General features: G+C 54.7%; 1 protein-coding gene across 1 annotated transcript in view; it reads left to right on the top strand.

The window, feature by feature from the left end:
• The window catches only part of MAPK4 (mitogen-activated protein kinase 4), a 58,276-nt gene extending 38,468 nt beyond the window's left edge, over positions 1-19,808 (top strand). Inside the window, exons 3-6 of the mRNA XM_064403755.1 lie at positions 9,746-9,890; positions 14,695-14,856; positions 16,584-16,785; positions 18,578-19,808. Coding sequence (XP_064259825.1) covers positions 9,746-9,890; positions 14,695-14,856; positions 16,584-16,785; positions 18,578-19,265 — 1,197 coding nt within the window. The 3' untranslated portion in view covers positions 19,266-19,808. The remainder of the gene's footprint in view (positions 1-9,745; positions 9,891-14,694; positions 14,857-16,583; positions 16,786-18,577) is intronic.
• Positions 19,809-20,016: the final 208 nt, after the last annotated feature.

The following is a 20,016-nucleotide window of genomic DNA, read 5'->3' as shown; positions in this document are numbered from 1 at the left end:
TGAAGTGCAGGTTGCCTTCCAGGCTGGAGCCCTTGAGCAGTGGAGGAATGTGGCGGAGGCTCCATCAGGCTCCACGTGTTCCTGTGAGAGCACAAAGCCACGGTGTGGCCTGCAGCTGGCTTCTGGTTAAAGCCACTGTTTGGTGTTGTGAGATGAGATAGAATCTGATTTCTAGTGTCCGTGGGCGAGGCTGGGGTCCCCCATGGGTCTGTTGTTGTACAACAGATTTAACAGGTTTAAATGCACTTAGCACTTACCAGTGCGTTCCCGTCCCTTGCTCTGGGAAGGGAAGCAGCAGAGGATGACAAAAAGACAATCTCATGATCCTGAGCTGATTTATTCTGGATATCAGTCTGGGCTGTGGGGAGAAACAGAGCCTGGGGAAAAGGAATGAGGCTGCAGGAAGCAAGCACGGGTCCCTGTCACTCTGCCTGCCCTTTCTGTGCTCCCTTCCTCACTCATTATTTATGGCCCAGCTCAGGAAGAGGCTCCCAGCTCTTCAGACGTGTGATTTGTTTGTTTAAAGTCAGGTAAGTCCCAGAGAAAACCCCTGCAAACAAGGCAGGCTACATGAACACAGAAAGTCTCTGATTTAAGGACATCGTTTTGTCAGGGACTGGGGGATCAGGGTAGGAGTCACCTCTTCGTGTCTGCTGCAGAATTATTGTTATTTCTAAGCAATTCTCTGTTGCCTCAATCACAGCCAGTGCAGTGGAAGGAGCTGTCAAGGGCTGCAGCTTCATGTTGGGGTTTAACTCTGCCAGAAGCCACTGCACGAGCATCTCCAGCTCCTCATGGGGTGGAAGGCTGGAGCATCAGTGCAGAAAATCCCATCTGAGTGTGCAGAGAAAGCTGGATGCTGCTCGGGATCATGGCAGCAGCAGATCTTGTCAGGCAGCAGCAGGGCTGGGTCTGCCAGGGCTACAGCAGGATGGGGTGTGGGTCAGCCCTGCCTTTGATGTCCAGCACTTCAGAGATGGCTCAGAGAAATCAATTCCTTTCCCTGTTTCTCTTTCAAGCCCTGCTCTCCTGCAAGGCACGCTCAGATTGATGAGCCCTGTGCTCTGGCAGGAGGCAGCAGCAGGAGGCAGAGCAGAGGAGCATCCCGAGTCTGAGGCTGCGGGGACTCCACCCTGGGGACCCCCGATGCCCTAGCATTTTAGCTTTTGTATTTTTCAGATTCTGTATACTGCTTTAATGCATAGCTCTAAACTCCATATAAAGTGTTGGATACTATCTTCACATTTTGAGCAGGAAGAACAGTCCCTCTAGGCCTGAGATCCAAGGATACCTTACAGCCTCAGGCCCCAAAAAGTATAAACAAAAATAAATTGTGGGGAGCAAACTGGGAGTGTGTTACTTCATTACCTGAAGCTGTAATTGAAGGATTAACCCCTGATACGTAAATAGACAAAACTTACAATTGTGTGAAAATATCATGACCATCATCCACCTTGGGTGAGGCCTCTGGGAGGCTTTGACTGCCCAAGGTGTAGCTATTGAGGGCCTTTAATAAATGCCCACTTTAGCAGAGCAGGGACCCTCAGAGCACAGAGCTGGTGCTGCCAGCCCAGGAGCAGATAAAATCCTGCAGCCTTTGGGCAATTAATTACCCCAAAGACCCTGCAGATCCAAACCTCTGTCTAAACCAGCTGCACCTCTGTCCTCATGGTTTCCTGAGAGCCTTTGCTGTGTGACATCTTGAGTGCATGGATTTTTTTCTCGTGGCATGTTTTGTGTCTGGAATTCGCTTACACTAATGGCTGGGCTCTGCTAACACAAACGATTGCAGGTTGTGGTGTTATTTGTCTCAAAGGTCACATCTCTTCTGACCTGATGTTTCTCAAACCCCAAAGCATCCTGCTGAGTGTTAAAATGGCAAATATGAACCACGCTGGATTGTGAGCAGAATTTTAAACACAGCTTGGAGTACACATCCCACCTGAATAATAGCCCTTGCCTGGCAAGATGTCTTGTTTGTGTGACTTTGATCAGCCAAACGCTGAGTTGGGATAACGTGGTGGGAAGGGGAGAGCTCCCCAGCTCTGGGGGATGCTGAATTGGGATAACGTGGTGGAAGGGGAGGGCTGCTCATCCCTGGGGGATGCTGAGCTGGGATAACGTGGTGGGAAGGAGAGAGCTGCCCAGCCCTGGGGGATGCTGAGCTGGGATAACGTGGTGGGAAGGGGAGGGCTCCCCTGCTCTGGGGGATGCTGAGCTGGGATAACGTGGTGGGAAGGAGAGAGCTGCCCAGCCTGGGGCATGCTGAGCTGGGATAACGTGGTGGGAAGGGGAGAAAGGGGAGAGCTGCCCATCCCTGGGGGATGCCCTGAGGCACAGTGAGGAGCTGGCTGCCCCAGCTGCGAAGCAGAGCAGCTTTGGCTCTGTCTCTCCCACTGTTTGGCTGGTTTTGCTGCTCATACCTTTCTCCATGCGGTAAGAGCAGCATGGGGACATCTCTTTGTCGGAAATGTCTCCAGAGCAAACAGCAGGGACTTCCAGCTGCCAGGGCCACATCCAGATCTCAGTCTGCACCTTCCCAGGCTGCCCAGGCTGACAAGTTTAGCCCTGCTTCGGACTGGTGAGGTTCTAGGCTCGGGTACTTGCAGACATTTCTTTAGGGCACACAGTAGCAGGTGTAGCAGGAGAGAACCTTCAGGAGCTGATCCTGTTCATCCACGTCTCTCTCTCATCCTGTCTCTTCCCCAAAGCTCTCAGCACCCAGCTGTGCAGGCTCCTCTCTTTTCCACCATGCTCCCTTTATCCCTGGGAGTTTATCCCTCTGGAGCATCTCCACATTATCACGGTTTCTCCTTGGCTGCTGCTGTTTGTGGTTTGAAAACTTGGCGCTGCACCTCGGTGCCCAAATGGTGAGCAAAGGGCGGTTGGAGGTGAAGAAAGGAGCATTCCCAGCCTCCACAAGGTCCTTATCCTTGTGCAGGACAGGCAAAGCTGGGCATTTCTTGCTCACAACCCTTCATCCCCTTGGGGAATGCATTCATCCCACCTTCCCCACCGGAATCCTCTGGAATGCTCCCTCTGTCTGTGGGGCCCTGCCTGCCCCGATGATCCTGTACCTGCCAGTCTGTCCGCAGAGGCTCCTGGGCCTGCTGCCCATCTCCAACCCATCCATCCATGGATCCATCATCCATCCATCCATCCATCCATCCATCCATCCATGGATCCATCCATCATCCATCCATCATCCATTATTCATCATCCATCCATCCATCATCCATTCATCATCCATCATCCATCCATCCATCCATCCATCATCCATCATCCATCCATCCATCCATCCATCATCCATCATCCATCCATCCATCCATCCATCCATCATCCATCCATCATCCATCCATCCATCATCCATCCATCATCCATCCATCATCCATCCATCCATCCATCCATCCATCCATCCATCCATCCATCATCCATCCATCCATCATCCATCCATCCATCCATCCATCCATCCATCATCCATCCATCCATCCATCCATCATCCATCCATCCATCCATCCATCCATCCATCCATCCATCATCCATCCATCCATCCATCATCCCTCCATCCATCCATCCATCATCCATCCATCCATCCATCCATCATCCATCCATCCATCCATCCATCCATCCATCCATCCATCCATCATCCATCCATCCATCCATCCATCATCCATCCATCCATCATCCATCCATCCATCATCCATCCTTCCATCCATCCATCATCCATCCATCCATCATCCATCCATCCATCATCCATCCTTCCATCCATCCATCATCCATCCATCCATCCATCATCCATCCATCATCCATCCATCCATCATCCATCCATCATCCATCCATCAATCATCCATCCATCCATCCATCAATCATCCATCCATCCATCCATCAATCCATCATCCATCCATCCATCCATCCATCCATCCATCCATCATCCATCCATCATCCATCCATCCATCATCCATCCATCCATCATCCATCATCCATCCATCCATCCATCCATCCATCCATCCATCCATCCATCCATCATCCATCCATCCATCCATCCATCCATCCATCCATCCATCCATCATCCATCCATCATCCATCCATCCATCCATCCATCCATCCATCCATCCATCCATCCCTCCATCCATCCATCCATCATCCATCCATCCATCCATCATCCATCCATCATCCATCCATCCATCCATCCATCATCCATCCATCCATCCATCCATCCATCCATCCATCCATCCATCCATCCATCCATCCATCCCTCCCTCCATCCATCCATCATCCATCCATCCATCCCCACTCTCCCTGCCTGGATAAACGCCCTGGGCTCCGCAGGAGAGCTCTGATCCCTCTGTTCCGGGTCTGGGAGGGCAGAGCTGTGGAAGGGAGGTGCTCTCCTCCCCGAGCACCCTCAGCTTGTGCGGGAGCAGGGAGACAGCGCAGTCAGGCACTAAATATCGGATGGCACGAACGCCACGGATGTCTGGAGTGTACAGTAATGAATGTTTTGTAGGCCGGGCTCATCCCCAGCCGTGCACCCCGCGTGGTGAGTTGGCTCCCCCAGCACTGGGCAGAGCACGGGATGGTCCTGTCTGGGAAGGATGGGAGATTTCTGCTGACAGGGACACAGAGGCTCACTGAATGTCTTCCCTGGGTGACACGTCCATGAACCAAAACAATCCTTACCCTCCCTGTCTTGTGCAAGACAGATTGTCCCTTCCGCATGCTCCAAAGCTGTTGTCTCCAAGCTCCAGCTCTCCTGGAGACGTCAGCACGGCGTTCCCAGAGCACCTGCTCTCCCTTTCCTGTTGGCAGCATTCATTACACGATTAATTGGCAGAAACTCCACCCCATGGAGATGTGTCAGCCCTTTTAGGGGGAGTTGTTGTGGTAAATACTTCACACACCATCTTCAAAGCTTTGAAGTCCTCCTTTAGTTCCGTACTTGCTGTCCAGCACACGCATAATCGCTTCCAGTCCACCCATGAAATGACAGAATTCCCAGTGGGGTGGCGGTGAGGAGGAGTTCAGGGGAGATGAAGGTGTGGGGCTGCGTGCTCCTGTGGCCAGGACCACCCTCCGTGTCCAGCCCGTGGCAGCCGCCCATGCAGCTGGTGCTGACCTCCCTGCTGTGACCCCAGGGCGTTTGTTCTGCCCTGGCCTCCGAGAACACCACTGATCATCTGTACTCCTGAGATGAACGCCCTCTGCCCTCCCAAAACCAGAGCTGTCACGCTGCCGGGGCCAGCACAGCAGCCCATCTGCTGTCCTCCTGTGGAGCAGCGTTCCCGCAAACCTGGCGTCTCCCACAGCCCCTCCTAGAACCGCCCGACCTGCATTTTATAAAATGAGGTTAAAAACCCTGCTGTGAAGAGGCAGGAGCTTGCTGCTGCTCCAGGATTATTCCAAAAGCTTGGGCTTGTTGCTATTTTGAGCCCCCCATCTGCACCAGGAGCTGATCCGGCTCCCACGAGTGCAGCAGCAGAAATCCTGACCGTGTTTGTGGCTGGCTGCACGGATACACAGGCTGTGCTTGGATCCTGATGGATCTCCAGTTTGAGAGCACCTGGTCTGCCCCTCTGCGGCCTCTCGGCTGGAGGAAGGTGGATTCTGGTGTGGGGCACACCTGGCAGAAGCCTTGTGCTGCGGCGTGGGGGCTGCTCGGTTTGCAGGAGGTGGATCCTGCACTCCCACGGCCCCTGGATCCCTCCGGCTCCGGGGAGGAGCCCTGGGGGTGGATGGTGTTGGTCTCGGAGCAGCTCAGTGCTCCCCGTGTGCTGCCGGGGTGTGCCAGACTCCCTCAGCACCCACGGAGGGCAGGTTCAGTGTGCTGTCGCCAGGGCGACACCGGGATGCAGCAGCACCTGCCCGGAATTGTTTCCCCTTCTGGTGTTTACAAGCAAAACGCAAAATACGTGTTGTGTAAGGAATTTGAAAAAGCATCCATTTCTCTTTGCTTTCCACTCCCCTTGCTGTGCTGTTTGATACGACTTGATGCTTATCCTACCTGTAGTGAATTCATCACCTTTATAGATTGCCTGAGCTGTTGACACACAGGCAGGAGGACAAGAGGAGAAGCAGGAAAATGATACTTGAAAATCACAGGGGGAAAAAAAAATAGCGTGGAAGGTCTTAGACTCGAAACTACTTCTGTTTTTCAATTAACTCCATTATGTTGTTTCTTAAAGAGATTCTTCAGTGCAGAAAGGGCTGTGCTGAATCCACAGAATATTGTCACAAAGATGTATGTTCCATCTTCATTAGAACTAATTAATACACTTTGGCTCTCGCACTTTCTGTCTGGTTGAATCTACAAAAAGGTGAAATCCTAGCCTGGAGCCCTGCCTTGCTCAGGTGATGGCCAGGAGTGCCTGGGCTCCCAGCCTGGCCCCGCAGCTCGGGGCTGAGTCCGTGCCCAGCCCAGGTGAGGGTGGGTCCTGTCCATGCAGTGACCTCATCCCGGGATAGGGATCCTGGATCCCAAAGCTGCGGTGCCATTTCTCCCTGGAACCTCTTGGTCCACAGGACTGCAGTTACTTCCTGCAGGCAGCAGGGCAGGAGCTCGGCGTTCTCTGGAAACAGGGATCTAGCCCAGGTTTTATCCGGGGGAAGGTGCCGGGGCTGTATCTGCTGCTCGAGGCTGTGCTGCCCACGGCAGGACCTCCAGCCAGGTCGGAAAAGTCTCCATTCCCAAACCTCCAACCGCTCCTCCCTGTATTCCACCCCGAGGAAGAGGAGGGATAACGCAGAGCCCAGTGTGGAATGCCCCGGAAGGCAATGGCGGGGTCCTGAGTGGCGGGTCCATGAGGTGGGATCCTCAGTGGTGGGTCCACAAGGTGGGATCCTCGGTTGTGGGGTCCACGAGGTGAGTCCTCAGTGGTGGGGTCAGAGCCAGGGCGAGGGGGAGCATTAATCACAGCATTAATTAGCCACCACCAGGAGCCTCGCGTGGCAGCAGGAAGGTCAAAGATGTGTCCATTTGGCGAGTTTTTGCAGGGAGTTTTCTCTGAGGAGTGAGGGGAGGAAAACGTTTGGCTTGTTGTGACTTTGAGATATTTGCAGCGTATTGCTCATGCATCTTGCATGGTGCAGACACCCCCGAGAACTCAGATCTCCTTGCTGTCAGAGAGGAGAAACACATGAGCAGTGTTAAATCCACAAGGAGGATGGCACTCCTTCCCTGGGAGAGGGAAGAAATGGTTCCAGCTAAGAATTGCCCTGGATTACTGCCCTCAGAGTTTATTTTCTTGGGATTCTCCAATAAATTCCAGCATCTCCGTTGTTGAAAATAATTGCAGCAGCTGAGAGGTGGTGGTTTGATCTGATGATGCCTGGGGGTTTTTTTGCTGTTTCTGACTGAGCAGCATTAGCAAAAATATAACAGCATTAAAGGAAACTTCTTAGCTAATCAGTCTGCATTACAACTTACCATGAGAAGGCCAAAATTAAAATGTTCTTTTAAAAGCAAGCCCTTTATGATTAAAAGCTTGATGACTCGCACATTTGGGAATTGGCACGAAAACCTGCGCTGGGGGAAGAGGAGTGTGATCAGCCTCGTGGTGTTTGTGGTGGTGCACTGCTCTCGTGTTTAGGTGGAGAGATGCATCCTACAGCACCCCAGGAAATGCTGTGCAGCACAACTCCAGGCAGAGTGCAGCTGAAAACGGTCTCTGGAACTAAATCAGTAGGGATGGAGTTTTCAAATAGGCTTTTATGTGAACTGTGTTCATGCTGTCATTGCATTTTTACGTTCTCCAAATGCTTTGTGGCATTTAAATGCAATTCGGCTTTATAATTTAATTTTATTTTGCTGCTCCTGCTGCATTTCAATCTACCTCCTTCTGTTAATGTGTTATATTTAATATAGAAAAGGCTGCTTATGAATATTCCAATGTTATCCCGGTGCAATAACCATCCATGCCCAGCCCCGGTGTGGCAGTGAGGGGTCCCTGCAGGTGCCAGGGTTATTTCCAGGCTGGGACACACGTCCTGGCTCCAGCAGGACTGTGAGCACCTGGCTCTGGTGACAAATCCCCAGGGCGGGCTCAGGAGTAGGAGGGTCCTGCTTCAGAGAGGGGGTGGCTTTTGTCCCATGAGTGCTGCTGGGAGTGTCTCCTGTGGAATAAGGTGAAACATCCCAAACACCATCCCCACATCCAGCACAGTGGCACTGGGGCTGAGGAGCTGCCCTCACCATCCTCAGTGCCAGCAGAGTGGGACTGGGGCTGAGGAGCTGCCCTCACCATGCTCACAGCACAGAGGCACTGGGGCTGCCCTCATCATCCTCACAGCACAGAGGCACTGGGGCTGCCCTCATCATCCTCACAGCACAGTGGCACTGGGGCTGCCCTCATCATCCTCACAGCACAGAGGCACTGGGGCTGCCCTCATCATCCTCACAGCACAGAGGCACTGGGGCTGCCCTCATCATCCTCACAGCACAGTGGCACTGGGGCTGCCCTCGCCATGCCAGATCCACAGCAGCCTGTGACAAGGGAGGGAGGTGATTTGTTGGGCAAGGCTCAGGCTCAGTGCAGGAAGAACAGGGTTTCCCATCCCTGCATCAGCTAGGTGCTCCCCTTAAGGGCTTTCCCAGTTATCCCATGGGATCATGTTTTAGGAGTCTTGGCTGAGAGCCCTGGACAGTTCTGCTCCCCATAAGGCAGCTGCTGGTACAGGAGGTTTTCCTTCTGTGCTCTGCCAGCAATCCTCCCTGACCCTTTTGTTTTCCTGGACAATGTCTCATGTGAAGGGGATTGGGATTTGTGGGATGCATCCTCCAGGGGTGACCTGGAATGACTCGGGCAGGTGTGATCCGCAGGTCTGCGCTGCCGAAGCCATCTGTCCTGTGCAGGCGGTGCTGCAGTACCATGGTGACAAGCAGCCAGTGCCCTGCGTGCTGGAGCCCCGAGGTGCCTCTGTCCCCACTGGTGTGCCCCGGGTCCCTGCTTCCCGCGGGGCAGCCAGCCCCAGCCGGCCCGGGAGCAGCACAGGCACGGGGGCAGGATTCCCTGCGGAGGGGCTGCAGCGGGGAGGGACCGGGGGCGGCTGGAGGAGCTCTGCTGCCTGTCCCTGTGCTGAGCCCTGTCCCTGCTCAGGATGGAGGAGCTCTGCTGCCTGTCCCTGTGCTGAGCCCTCTCTGCTCAGGATGGAGGAGCTCTGCTGCCTGTCCCCGTGCTGAGCCCTGTCCCTGCTCAGCATGGAGGAGCTCTGCTGCCTGTCCCTGTGCTGAGCCCTCTCTGCTCAGCATGGAGGAGCTCTGCTGCCTGTCCCTGTGCTGAGCCCTCTCTGCTCAGCATGGAGGAGCTCTGCTGCCTGTCCCTGTGCTGAGCCCTCTCTGCTCAGGATGGAGGAGCTCTGCTGCCTGTCCCTGTGCTGAGCCCTGTCCCTGCTGAGGTTGGAGGAGCTCTGCTGCCTGTCCCTGTGCTGAGCCCTGTCCCTGCTCAGCATGGAGGAGCTCTGCTGCCTGTCCCTGTGCTGAGCCCTGTCCCTGCTCAGCATGGAGGAGCTCTGCTGCCTGTCCCTGTGCTGAGCCCTCTCTGCTCAGGATGGAGGAGCTCTGCTGCCTGTCCCTGTGCTGAGCCCTGTCTCTGCTCAGCATGGAGGAGCTCTGCTGCCTGTCCCTGTGCTGAGCCCTCTCTGCTCAGCATGGAGGAGCTCTGCTGCCTGTCCCTGTGCTGAGCCCTCTCTGCTCAGGATGGAGGAGCTCTGCTGCCTGTCCCCGTGCTGAGCCCTGTCCCTGCTGTTCCAGGGGTACCTCTCTGAAGGCCTGGTGACGAAGTGGTACCGCTCCCCCCGCCTGCTCCTGTCGCCCAACAACTACACCAAAGCCATCGACATGTGGGCAGCTGGCTGCATCCTGGCCGAGATGCTCACCGGGAGGATGCTCTTTGCTGGTAGGTTTCTGTCTCCTGTTCATTCACTTTTTTCCTCCCTCCTTCCTTGCTGCCCAATTCCGAGGCTTTCTAGCCCGGCAGAGGGAATTCCCCTGTGTGGGGAGAGGAGACACTGGTGCCCTGTTCCAGCAGGTTTGTGCTCTCTGCCATGGGTTTTGGATCATGATTGATGTCTCCAAGTTATTTCTTTCCTTTGAGGGAAGACATCTGAATGCCGCCACCCATTTTTAGGATTTACCTCTAAGCACAAATTGCAGCTGTAAATGTGAAGTGCAAGAAAAGACAACAAAAGCCCAGCAAGGAGTTATCAATGCAGCATTTGAAGCTCAGCTCTGACGTTATTGAGAAGAAAACATGTATTTAATGGGGCCCCAAAGATGCTGTGTCGGGAGCAGAGCTGTGCCTCCCAAGCTGGGACACGGAGCCATGGGCTGAGGGAGGGAGCAGCTGCCCTCTGCCTGCTGCAGGAGCTGCTCCCCTTGCAGCCCAGAGCTCCCCTGGGCTGTCTGTCCGTGCTGGCAGGGCTCTGGATGACCAGGTTTAACGCCTTTGCTGAGCAGCTGTTTGCAGAGCTGTGTAAATAAATAACCAGACCCGTTAATAATGGAGGAGGTTTCCCTCACAGATATCTCAGCGCACTGCTGAGCTCCACAGACTTGGCTGCAGCTGCTCTGTTGCTGCCTCCCCACTCCTGCTTGCAGCTTCCATATTTCTTTTGTGAAAGCTTTAAGATAATCAGTCAGTACCCTTATGAAGAGATCATTAAAAAACTGCCTCCCTTTCCTTCCTTATCTTCTTCCCCAGTTTCACCAAAGCTTTCCAGTCCAGGGGTTTCAGCTTTGAAAACTGTGTGTTTAACCTGTCTGCTCCTGGTGTTTCCTTGGGAAATGTTCTAGGAGCAGGGGCATCTGCACATGCATGTGCAGGGAGATGCTGCAGTCTCTGTACTTATTCCTCACATCAAACAGCAAAACAAGAGCTGCCTGTTGAGCTCTCCTGGCCACCAGCACAGCTCCCAAGCTTTTTTGGCTTTTCACATTGTGCTTGACCCCTCTCTCAGCCCCAGCTTGGGTTTCTTTTTGCTCTTTGTGGATCCCACTGAGGTATCCAGGGTGGTGCTTTAAGCTCATTTCGTGGTGAGGCAGGGGCAGAAGTAGCCCTGGGATGGGATTATCTGTCCTCTGCCTGGGTGAGCTGCCCCATTCCACACAGGAGCATCCCCAGGCTGGCTCCTGAGCCCTCAGCAGGTGGAGACCAGAGGTGATTTGAGGTGATTTGGTGATCAGAGGTGGGGTTTGGCACACCACAGGCTGGGCTCAGCCAGGCACACGCTGCGAGCATCCCTCGTTCTCTGCCTTCCAGCCCAGTGAAATCACTTAATAATCCCCAGGTGCTGGCAGCGTGCTTGGTTAGTGGGTGGGGATCAAAGCCAAGCTCAAAATGTCAGCTCCTTTTGGGTAGCTTTGAAAATATGTCATTGTCATGGGAGGTTCTGGCCGCTGCCCCCTTTTCCTGGCCTCCTCCTGTGCCAGCAGGTAGAGCAGGGCCAGGGCAGGAGCCTGGCAGCAGGCAGGGTGCCCGTGGTGCCTTTCATCTGCTGCTCTCCAGAGAGGAGGAGGGTAAATCCCAGAGCAGCTAAAACTCACAAACACCTGCACAGCAACATGAATGAATTCACAGAGCTGCTGCTCTTCTCCTCTTTGCTTGGGAGAAGGAGCTTTTCCCCAGCCAGCTGCAGCCTCCCTCCCTGCAGGGTGACACCTTCCCAGAGGTGCAGGTGACACCGTCCCAGAGCCCTGGGTGCCAGCCAGCCCTGGGTGCCAGGGAAATGACAGCAGAGTAGTTCAGAGAAAGGCTCCAGCCTGCAGCAGCCCCTTGCCCTGGGTGAGTGGTTTCTTGAGAGTGCAGTTTAAATTGAGTGCTCAGCATAAATCAATATAATTAACTCAGTAGTCCATCTGGGGTGCTTAAGCAAGGCAGGTAAATGAAGGTGATTGGTTATTTGTAGATGTCACTCACTGCTTCCATTCTCCCACATGGATTACTGGGTGTGCAGCCAAAAGGGACCCCAGCCCCTCCCAGGGCCCCCTCCCTGGGTGCTTTGGGTTTGGCAGAGCCCTGGGGGGCCACAGCCAACCTGGCTGTCCCACAGCTCACGGGGTGCAGCGCATCCTCAGCAGCTGGAACCTGGCTGGCAGGCCTTGGGAGAGCTCCCCAGCAGCACAGAAAACAGGGAAGAGTGTCCGTGCCTGAGCAGCTGCAGGCTGCATGTGTCTTTTCCACCGAAAGCAGCAGCAGTGGAAGCAGGAGTAAATGGGGAAAAGGAGAAAAGAGAAAAAAGGAAGAGAGATCTGTCCTTGCAGATCTGCATGGGGTTCGCAGTGAGGCTGTGACCAAGAGCTAGAGATGGCACAGGGGCTTTTCCCGTGGGATCAGGGCTTGCTCCTAGGACTTGGGTTCTTCCCTGGGGCTTGGCTGCAAGCCTGGAGAAGGTTCTGTTTTCCAAGACGTGCTGCAGAGCTCCTCATTCTCCCCCTGGGTAACAACAGCCTGCCGCGTTTATTCTGCCACCGGTCCGTGTTCTCCTTTTCAGGAGTTAATACCTTCAGAAAAAGGGCCCTGGGAATTCCATAAATAGCGGATAATGGAAGAGAATGGGGTTTCTTGAGAGCCGTAATTCAAGGCTTCCAGCACTGCATTAGCAGCTTCTTTGTGTGACTAAACACGGTGTCTCTTGGCTGCCAGGTATCTTCAGTGAGCAGTGGCTGGGGCTGCACTGAGGGAAAAGCCACAAAGGCTTTGTGACTTTTATCACCCTATAATTTTGATCACAGCTGGGGAATTAGCCAGGCTAACAAGGTGTTCATTTCCTGGTAGATATCTTTAGTTTCCCCTGGAGCCACGCTGTGAATCTCTGAGTGGCCTAAAATTAGTTCTTCTGTAGGAAAGGGAATTAATCTGCCCAGGATTGATATGGGAAGGGCGTCTCTCCCTCTGTCTTCTCTGCTTTTCCTGTTGCTCTGTCTCGTTGATTGAGTGGCTGAGTGTGGTGCTGGTGGCCAGCTGGGCTCTGTCAGCACCACTGTGGGGCTGCCTGAGCTCACTGCTGTGCCACAGCTCTGCCCTGAGAGTGGCCACCACACTTTGCTGGAGTGGCCCAGCCAGGAAGGGAGAAGAGTTTGCCAACATCTCTCATCGTCCCCACCCTTGCCCAAGGGGGCTGTGCTGGGGGTCAGCGCTCTCTGTGTTGCTCTCTTTGGGCCCCTGAGCTCCCCTGATGGGGGGAAACCTCCTTTTAACAGTTCTGTGCCAGGACTGAGAGACACACGGGACTTTTTTCGGTCTTCAGGTTGCTGTTTATTGTCATCTTATCAGAAACTTGGCATGCTGTCTGCACCAGACAGCAAAATGGTCACAAGATGTACAGTTTCAAGGTCTTTTAAAGCTGTTTTATCCAATTAACTCTTAAAATGTACTTTATTTCTACCTTTCTACCAATAACTAATCCTTTGTCTGTCCACGTAACCTCTGCACTGAGGACACAACGCACTGCACTTCCCACAGCCAATCCCTCTGTGCCACCAGCACTGCAGAAATGGATGAAGAAGAAGAAGGAGAAGGAGAAGGAGAAGAAGGAGAAGAAGAAGAAAAAGAAGGAGAAGAAGAAGAAGAAGAAGAAGGAGAAGAAGAAGAAGAAGAAAGAAGAAGAAGAAGAAGAAGAAGAAGAAGAAGAAGAAGAAGAAGAAGAAGAAGAAGAAGAAGAAGAAGAAGAAGAAGAAGAGGAAGCTCAGACAATGCCCAAGATCCTCCATCTTACCTCCTATCTACCTTTACACTAAAAACCCAAAACTCTGCATTTCTCGCCCTGTGACAAGCTACACTATTCTCGACTGTGTTTCACAGACGTGTGGACTCCAGTCCATCCCAAAGGCTGGGAAGCCCTCTCTGTGGGCAAAGCTTAAAGGCAGTGCTTCCCTGGGGGTCGGGACCCCTCAGGGCAGGCAGAGGAACACTCCCTGTGCCCTGGCTTCCAACGAGCTCCATGGTGTGAGTCTGGAAAACTCGTGCTGACCCACAGGGAGCTCTGGGCTGTGGAGGGCAGCCCCTGCAGACACCAGGGACCTCCACGGGAGCAGGGTTGCCTCAGGGCAAGCAGAGCCCATCTCCTGTGGGGGGCACTCCCCTCCCTCCCTGCTGGCCATCGATGAGGTTCACTCTCCTTGTCGTGGATGGGGTGGGTGCTGCTCGCCATTGCAGCAGCCTGAGATCCACCCCTGGGCCAGCAGGGGCTTGGTAGCCCAAAACTCCCCCCTGCTTTGGCTGCCCCAGGCTGCTCCGTGCTGGCCCTGCCTCTGAGGACAGAGCATTTCTACCCAGCCCTCCTGGCAGGCAGGAATTCCAGGGCGCAGCTCCGCGTTCCTGCCAGGCTGCTCTGCCCACGCAGGAGGCTGGGAATCCCCACGGAGCGCTTGGTGGCATCCCCGAGAGTCTGGAGAGTGGGAATGGTGCTCACTAACGGGGTGCTGCGCTTGGCTCTGCTGCTCTCCTCTCACTGACAGGCAGCCAGCCCTGAGCAGAGCTCGGGGTTGCATGGATTAATGCATCCTGAAGGAAAAGGACTGAAATGGCACATGGCAGCCGTGGGGTTGTCACCACCAGAGCCCGACTTGGTGCCCAGCAGCTGCTGGGAGCTGGTCAGAACACACCTTTCATCTTGGCATCCTTTAAAGGGGGAGCCTGGGGACCCCTGGAGCTGACAATACCCAGTTTAACCTCCATGTCTCATCTCGTTCTTCCCGCTCAGGGGGCCACGAGCTGGAGCAGATGCAGCTGATCCTGGAGACCATCCCCGTCATCCACCAGGAGGACAAGGAGGAGCTGCTGAAGGTGATGCCCATGTTCATCAACAGCACGTGGGAGGTGCGGAAGCCGCTGCGCAAGCTGCTGCCCGAGGTGGACAGTGAAGGTACCGTGGTGGCCACTGGCCCAGCAGGGCTTCTGTCCTCGGCGCTCTCTCCTTGGGGCGCCACGGGGGCTGAGGCTGGACAAGGCTGCACGTCCCTGGCGGTCCCGGCTGGGCTCAGGTGTCCCCACTGCTGTCCCCTCACAGTGGCCTGTCCCCGAGCCCTGCTGCAGGACAGCTCTCACGATGCTGTGCCGTGCCCGCAGGTGGCTCCCAAGGGTGAAGCACACTTCCCAGGCCCTTTGGAGGTACACCCCTGGCTCCCCGTGTGTCTCCCCGAGCTGTGAGCGAGGGCTCAGCCCAGAGGCTCTTTCCAAGCCCTGTCTGCTCCCTGCTTCTGGCCTGAGCACAGCTGTGCAGCACAGCCAGGGACAGGCTTCTCCTCCGCTAACAGCTCCTGAGGCATTACAGCCAGGAGCACCAGCAGGGCCCTCCTGAGCTCCTTCTGAGGGTTAAACCAGGCCTGGCCACCTGCTTTTGGGAAGAGGTCAGGACCAGGCTTGGCTCACGTTCTGGAGTGACTCTTCCTTGTGAGAAGTGCCGTGCCTGGCCTTGGTGACACAATATCCATGGGCCAGGGGTACCCGGGGCCGTGCCAGCCCCCAGCCAGCAGCAGCAGCAGATTTATTCCCTGCTGTGGCTGCAGCAGGAAAGGTCACCCGTGCCCTGTACATGATTCATTGTCGTCTTCCTGCCTCGCTGGCCCGTCTGCATCACAATATATAACCCGTAATGTGTTCTTGTGACCTTACGGAGCAGCTGATTCCTTCCTGCTTAATGAGGCAAGCCATGAGGTAATCTCAGGGAGACAGTCAGAAATTGGTTAATGTTTAAGCTCTGGGGCAGCAGGTGTGGCTGTCCTCCCTGCTGAGGGGTTCTGTCCCTACAGAAGCTGTCCCATCCACACAATTACACCTCCAGGGATGTTCCTGGAGGTTTCAATACAAAGCTGTATCTGAAGAAAGGCATCATTCCTATTTTTATTGCCTAAACTCGAGGGGACTTTCCCATGAAAGGATCAACTGGACAAGCAACAACTTCAGTGACAGGATTTTACCTTTTCACATAACCTCAGTAAACGGACTCATCAGAGAAATCACAGCAAGCCCTCTACATTTATGTTTAATTGCACCTAAATTCCCTGTCATCACAGAAAGAGTTCACGCACCACAGTCTTTCTAAAACCATTTTAGCCACTCAGAATTCTTCAAACATTAATGGGCAAAATACCTTCATAGCATCAGTCGCGCCAAAGGCTTTTAAAAGTTGCAGCAAATCTAATCCACTTCAGTGGGGCCTAAGAGGTGAAATCAGCTGTCTGAAACGCAGCGTGCTTGTTGAATGGACCTGAGGGTGTGGAGGCAGACCCCAGCGCCTTCCAGAGCCCGTTTTGGGGTGAGATGCCAGCTCTGTGCTGGGGGGAGAGAGATGCCAGCTGTGTGCTGAGCTCCGGGGCTGCAGCCCTGGGGGTGTGTGTGCCACCCTGGCTGTCCTGCAGGTGTGAGGGTGCTCTCACCATCATTCCCCAGCTGTGCTGCAGGAGATGACACCTGGGGGCTGCAGGCTGCTCCCCTGCAGGCTCACAGCTCCCCTGAGCTGGTTTGGGTGCACCTGGGGGCAGCCTTTAACTCACCCCCCGCTGCAGGGGGATTTGCTGGGGGTGCTCGCCGTGGCAAGGGAGCTCTCCTGCTTTTGAGGAGTGGCTGAGCTTGTCTGTCTGTGCCTGGCAGCTATCGATTTTCTGGAGAAGATCCTGACGTTTAACCCGATGGACCGGCTGACGGCCGAGATGGGGCTGCAGCACCCCTACATGAGCCCCTACTCGTGCCCCGAGGACGAGCCGGTGTCCCAGCACCCGTTCCGCATCGAGGACGAGATCGATGACATCCTGCTGATGGAGGCCAGCCACAGCCAGATGTCCAACTGGGACAGGTACCGTGCTGCAGGGCACACCCTGCCTGCGGGGCTGGTGAGCCTCGGGGTGGCTGGGCTCCAGACCCAGGAGATGCCTGCTTTTCCTTCTTCCTGCCATGTTGTAATTCCAGCCCAAGCTGCCCAGAGGCTCATCCTGGATTCCACAGGGACCAGAAGCTGAGCCTGCACGCCCTGGTCGCTGAGTGCCTTTCTGCTCTTGGTTTTACTCACAGCCTAGCTTGTCTTCATGTGGGTTTAAGTGGCCCTGCAGCCCTTCCCTCTGTGCCTGTAGTACAGGTACAAAATAATGTAATTCTTGTACCTTTTGGGGACAGGGCCTGATTTGGAGTGTTATATTCACCACTTTTCAAAGTGCATAACCCCAGAGGCCACAGATTGGCGGCCTTGTCAAAAATCCTGAATTGTGTTGACCTTTAAGTGGTTTGCTGGAAGCCCTGCTGGAAGTTTGGCACAGCTCAAGGCCTTGAGCTGAGTCTCCCACATTCTAGGTGATTACCCCATCACTGGGCCAGTCCCAGCACTGGAGCAGGCAGGACAAAATAAGCAGCTAAGAATTAAAAAGGTTCCGTTTTCTGTGGAGCTCCTTGTGGCTGTGGGGGATGAACTGGCTGAGGATGTCTGCAGCATTGTTCCTCCCTGCAGAGCAGTTAAATATCCTTACCTTCCAGATCCACTGGGTCTCTCTCAGGCAGGGAGGAGGGCTGGAAGCAGGATATCTACCTGCAGGGTATCCCCAGAGCAGCAGCTCAGCTGCTGGGGCTGCCGTGTCACCTTCCCCTGGGCTGGCTTCCTTGGTGTGACACAGGGGGCTGAGTGGGGCTGTCTGCCCCCGGCTGGGGACATCCCCTACCAGGCTGTGGCTCTGCAGCACCAGCCAGCTGCTTTGGGGACAGCAGGTGACTGTGGCCCTGTGCTGAGGGACACCCGAGGAGCAGCTGGGTGCTGTGACAGGTCCCAGGAGCTGGGATAGTGTGTTCTACAGGCAGCTCAGTTAGGAACCGGTGAACCAGGTGTCACTGGAGAGCCCTGGGTGCTGTCAGGAAGGTGCAAGTCAGGGACTTCACCCGGCTGGAGAGCTGCCACTGAGCAAGGTGAGCCTCCAGAAATGCTCTGGGTCCTTGACATCAGAACAAACTGGTGATGGCCAGCCTCAGTGGGGCTGTTCACAGAACCACAGAATCACAGAATCACAGAATCACAGAATCACAGAATCACAGAATCACTGGGCTGGAAGAGACCTTCAAGATCATCAAATCCAACCCAGCCCCAACCCCTCAACTAAACCCTGGCCCCCAGTGCCACATCCAGGCTTTGTTAAACACACCCAGGGATGGTGACTGCACCACCTCCCCAGGGCCATTCCAGAACTTTATCACCCTTGCCATTAAAGCTTTTTCCTAATATCCAACCTATATTTCCCTTGGCACAGCTTGAGTCTGTGTCCTCTGGTTCTGCCAGTTTGAAGTTCATGTCTTTTACTGTTCTGTCACCAAGCAGGAAGGGCTCACCGAGGTCTGTGGGCAAGGGCAGATTGGGTATTAATGATGTTATTCACGTTTTAACCCGAGTGGAGGGGAGGTGATCGACATCTAAAGGAAAGGGCCACTTGGTTTGGTTGTTGGGCTTTCATTCCTGCATCTCAGGCCCTTGATAAATAAAAATTATTGCCCCCCTGACAATTTGGCAGAGGAGCAGGCTATCTGTGCTGTCAGAAAGGTGAAATCAGCGGGCAGAAGGCCAGCAGCAGTGCTGGGGCTGCCCGTGCCTCACAGCAGCGTGTCTTTGGCAGGTACCACATCAGCCTCTCCTCAGACCTGGACTGGAGGCACGACAAGCACCACGAGATGGACGAGGTGCAGCGGGACCCGCGCGCGGGCTCCGAGGGCGCGGCGGAGGAGGCGCAGGTCGACCCGCGGAAATACTCCCAGAGCAGCTCGGAGAGGTTCCTGGAGCTGTCCCACTCCTCCATGGACCGAGTCTTTGACGCCGACTGCGGGAAATCGTGCGACTACAAAGTGGGGTCGCCCTCCTACCTGGACAAGCTGCTGTGGAGGGACAGCAAGCCCCACCACTACTCAGAGCCCAAGCTAATCCTGGATTTATCCCACTGGAAAAGGGCCACCATAGCGCCCGCAGCTGAGCTGTCGCTGGAAGAGGAGCCTTCCAACCTGTTCCTGGAGATTGCCCAGTGGGTGAAGAGCACGCAGGTGGGGCTGGAGTGCCCCAGCTCTCTGCCGGAGGTGCAGGAGCGGAGCCTGCCCTCGTCCCCTCGCCGTCTCCGCAAGGAGCCCGCCGCGGTCAGCGGCGAGACCGAGCCCGAGTTCGACCTGGACGTCTTCATCTCCAGGGCGCTGAAACTTTGCACAAAGCCCGAGGAGCTCCCGGACAACAAGCTCAACGAGATCAACGGGGCCTGCATCTCGGAGCACGCCGGGGACATGGTGCAGGCTGAGGTGTTCCAGAAGGAGCGGTGGTGAGCGCCCCGCGCCTCCCTCTCCTTCCAGGGCCGTGCAGCTTCCCTGAGCATCCCCTTCCACACTGTACCAAACGCCTTTTTGGGAAAGGCAAGCACAAACCACACGCCCCCCCTTGATGCCTTAGAAGTGCTTCTAAGGGGATCGAGAGGTGCGGATGAAATACTGAGTTTCTTACACTGCCTTAACAATCTTGCCTTGCGATCTCTGGGACCTGTTTGAAACTTAAATGTACGAGGGGAAAAACGACAGTACATGGTAGGTTTGCAAACAGTAGTCAAACAGACTTCCTTTCCTTTCTTTTTCTATAGCAACTTGAAATGACAAGGACAAAATTAACATTTTCAGTATGGTCAGATGCCCTCCTGGTTGGACAGGTTCCCAAAACACCAAACTTTGAGCCCCTCTGAGGCACCTGTGTGAGTACAGGTATGGCACAAAGTGATGCCAGCCATCAGAACGGAACTAGAGGTAGAGTTTGGCCATCAGACAAAAAAATAACTCTCTGACAATGTTAATGGGGAAGAAATTTGACCTACAAAGTATGGGCCGTTGGGGATTTGTTTTATTTTTTTCTGAGGAGAAGACAAAATTTTTGCTAAGTTTGTGGTTTCTCACACCAAAATCTTCCCTCGGCTGCACGGGGTGCAGCAGGGGATGCACGGGGATCTGAGCTTTCCGAGCACTTGGGAGGGCCCATGGATGCACTTGAGTGCAACAACCTGGTGCTGCTGCCAGCCCTGCCTCGGACAGC

This window comes from Passer domesticus, chromosome Z (genome assembly GCF_036417665.1).
Source record: "Passer domesticus isolate bPasDom1 chromosome Z, bPasDom1.hap1, whole genome shotgun sequence".
Taxonomy (NCBI): Eukaryota; Metazoa; Chordata; class Aves; order Passeriformes; family Passeridae; genus Passer; species Passer domesticus.
Note: the sequence above shows the minus strand (reverse complement) of the source record. Positions and strands in the feature narration are given on the sequence as shown.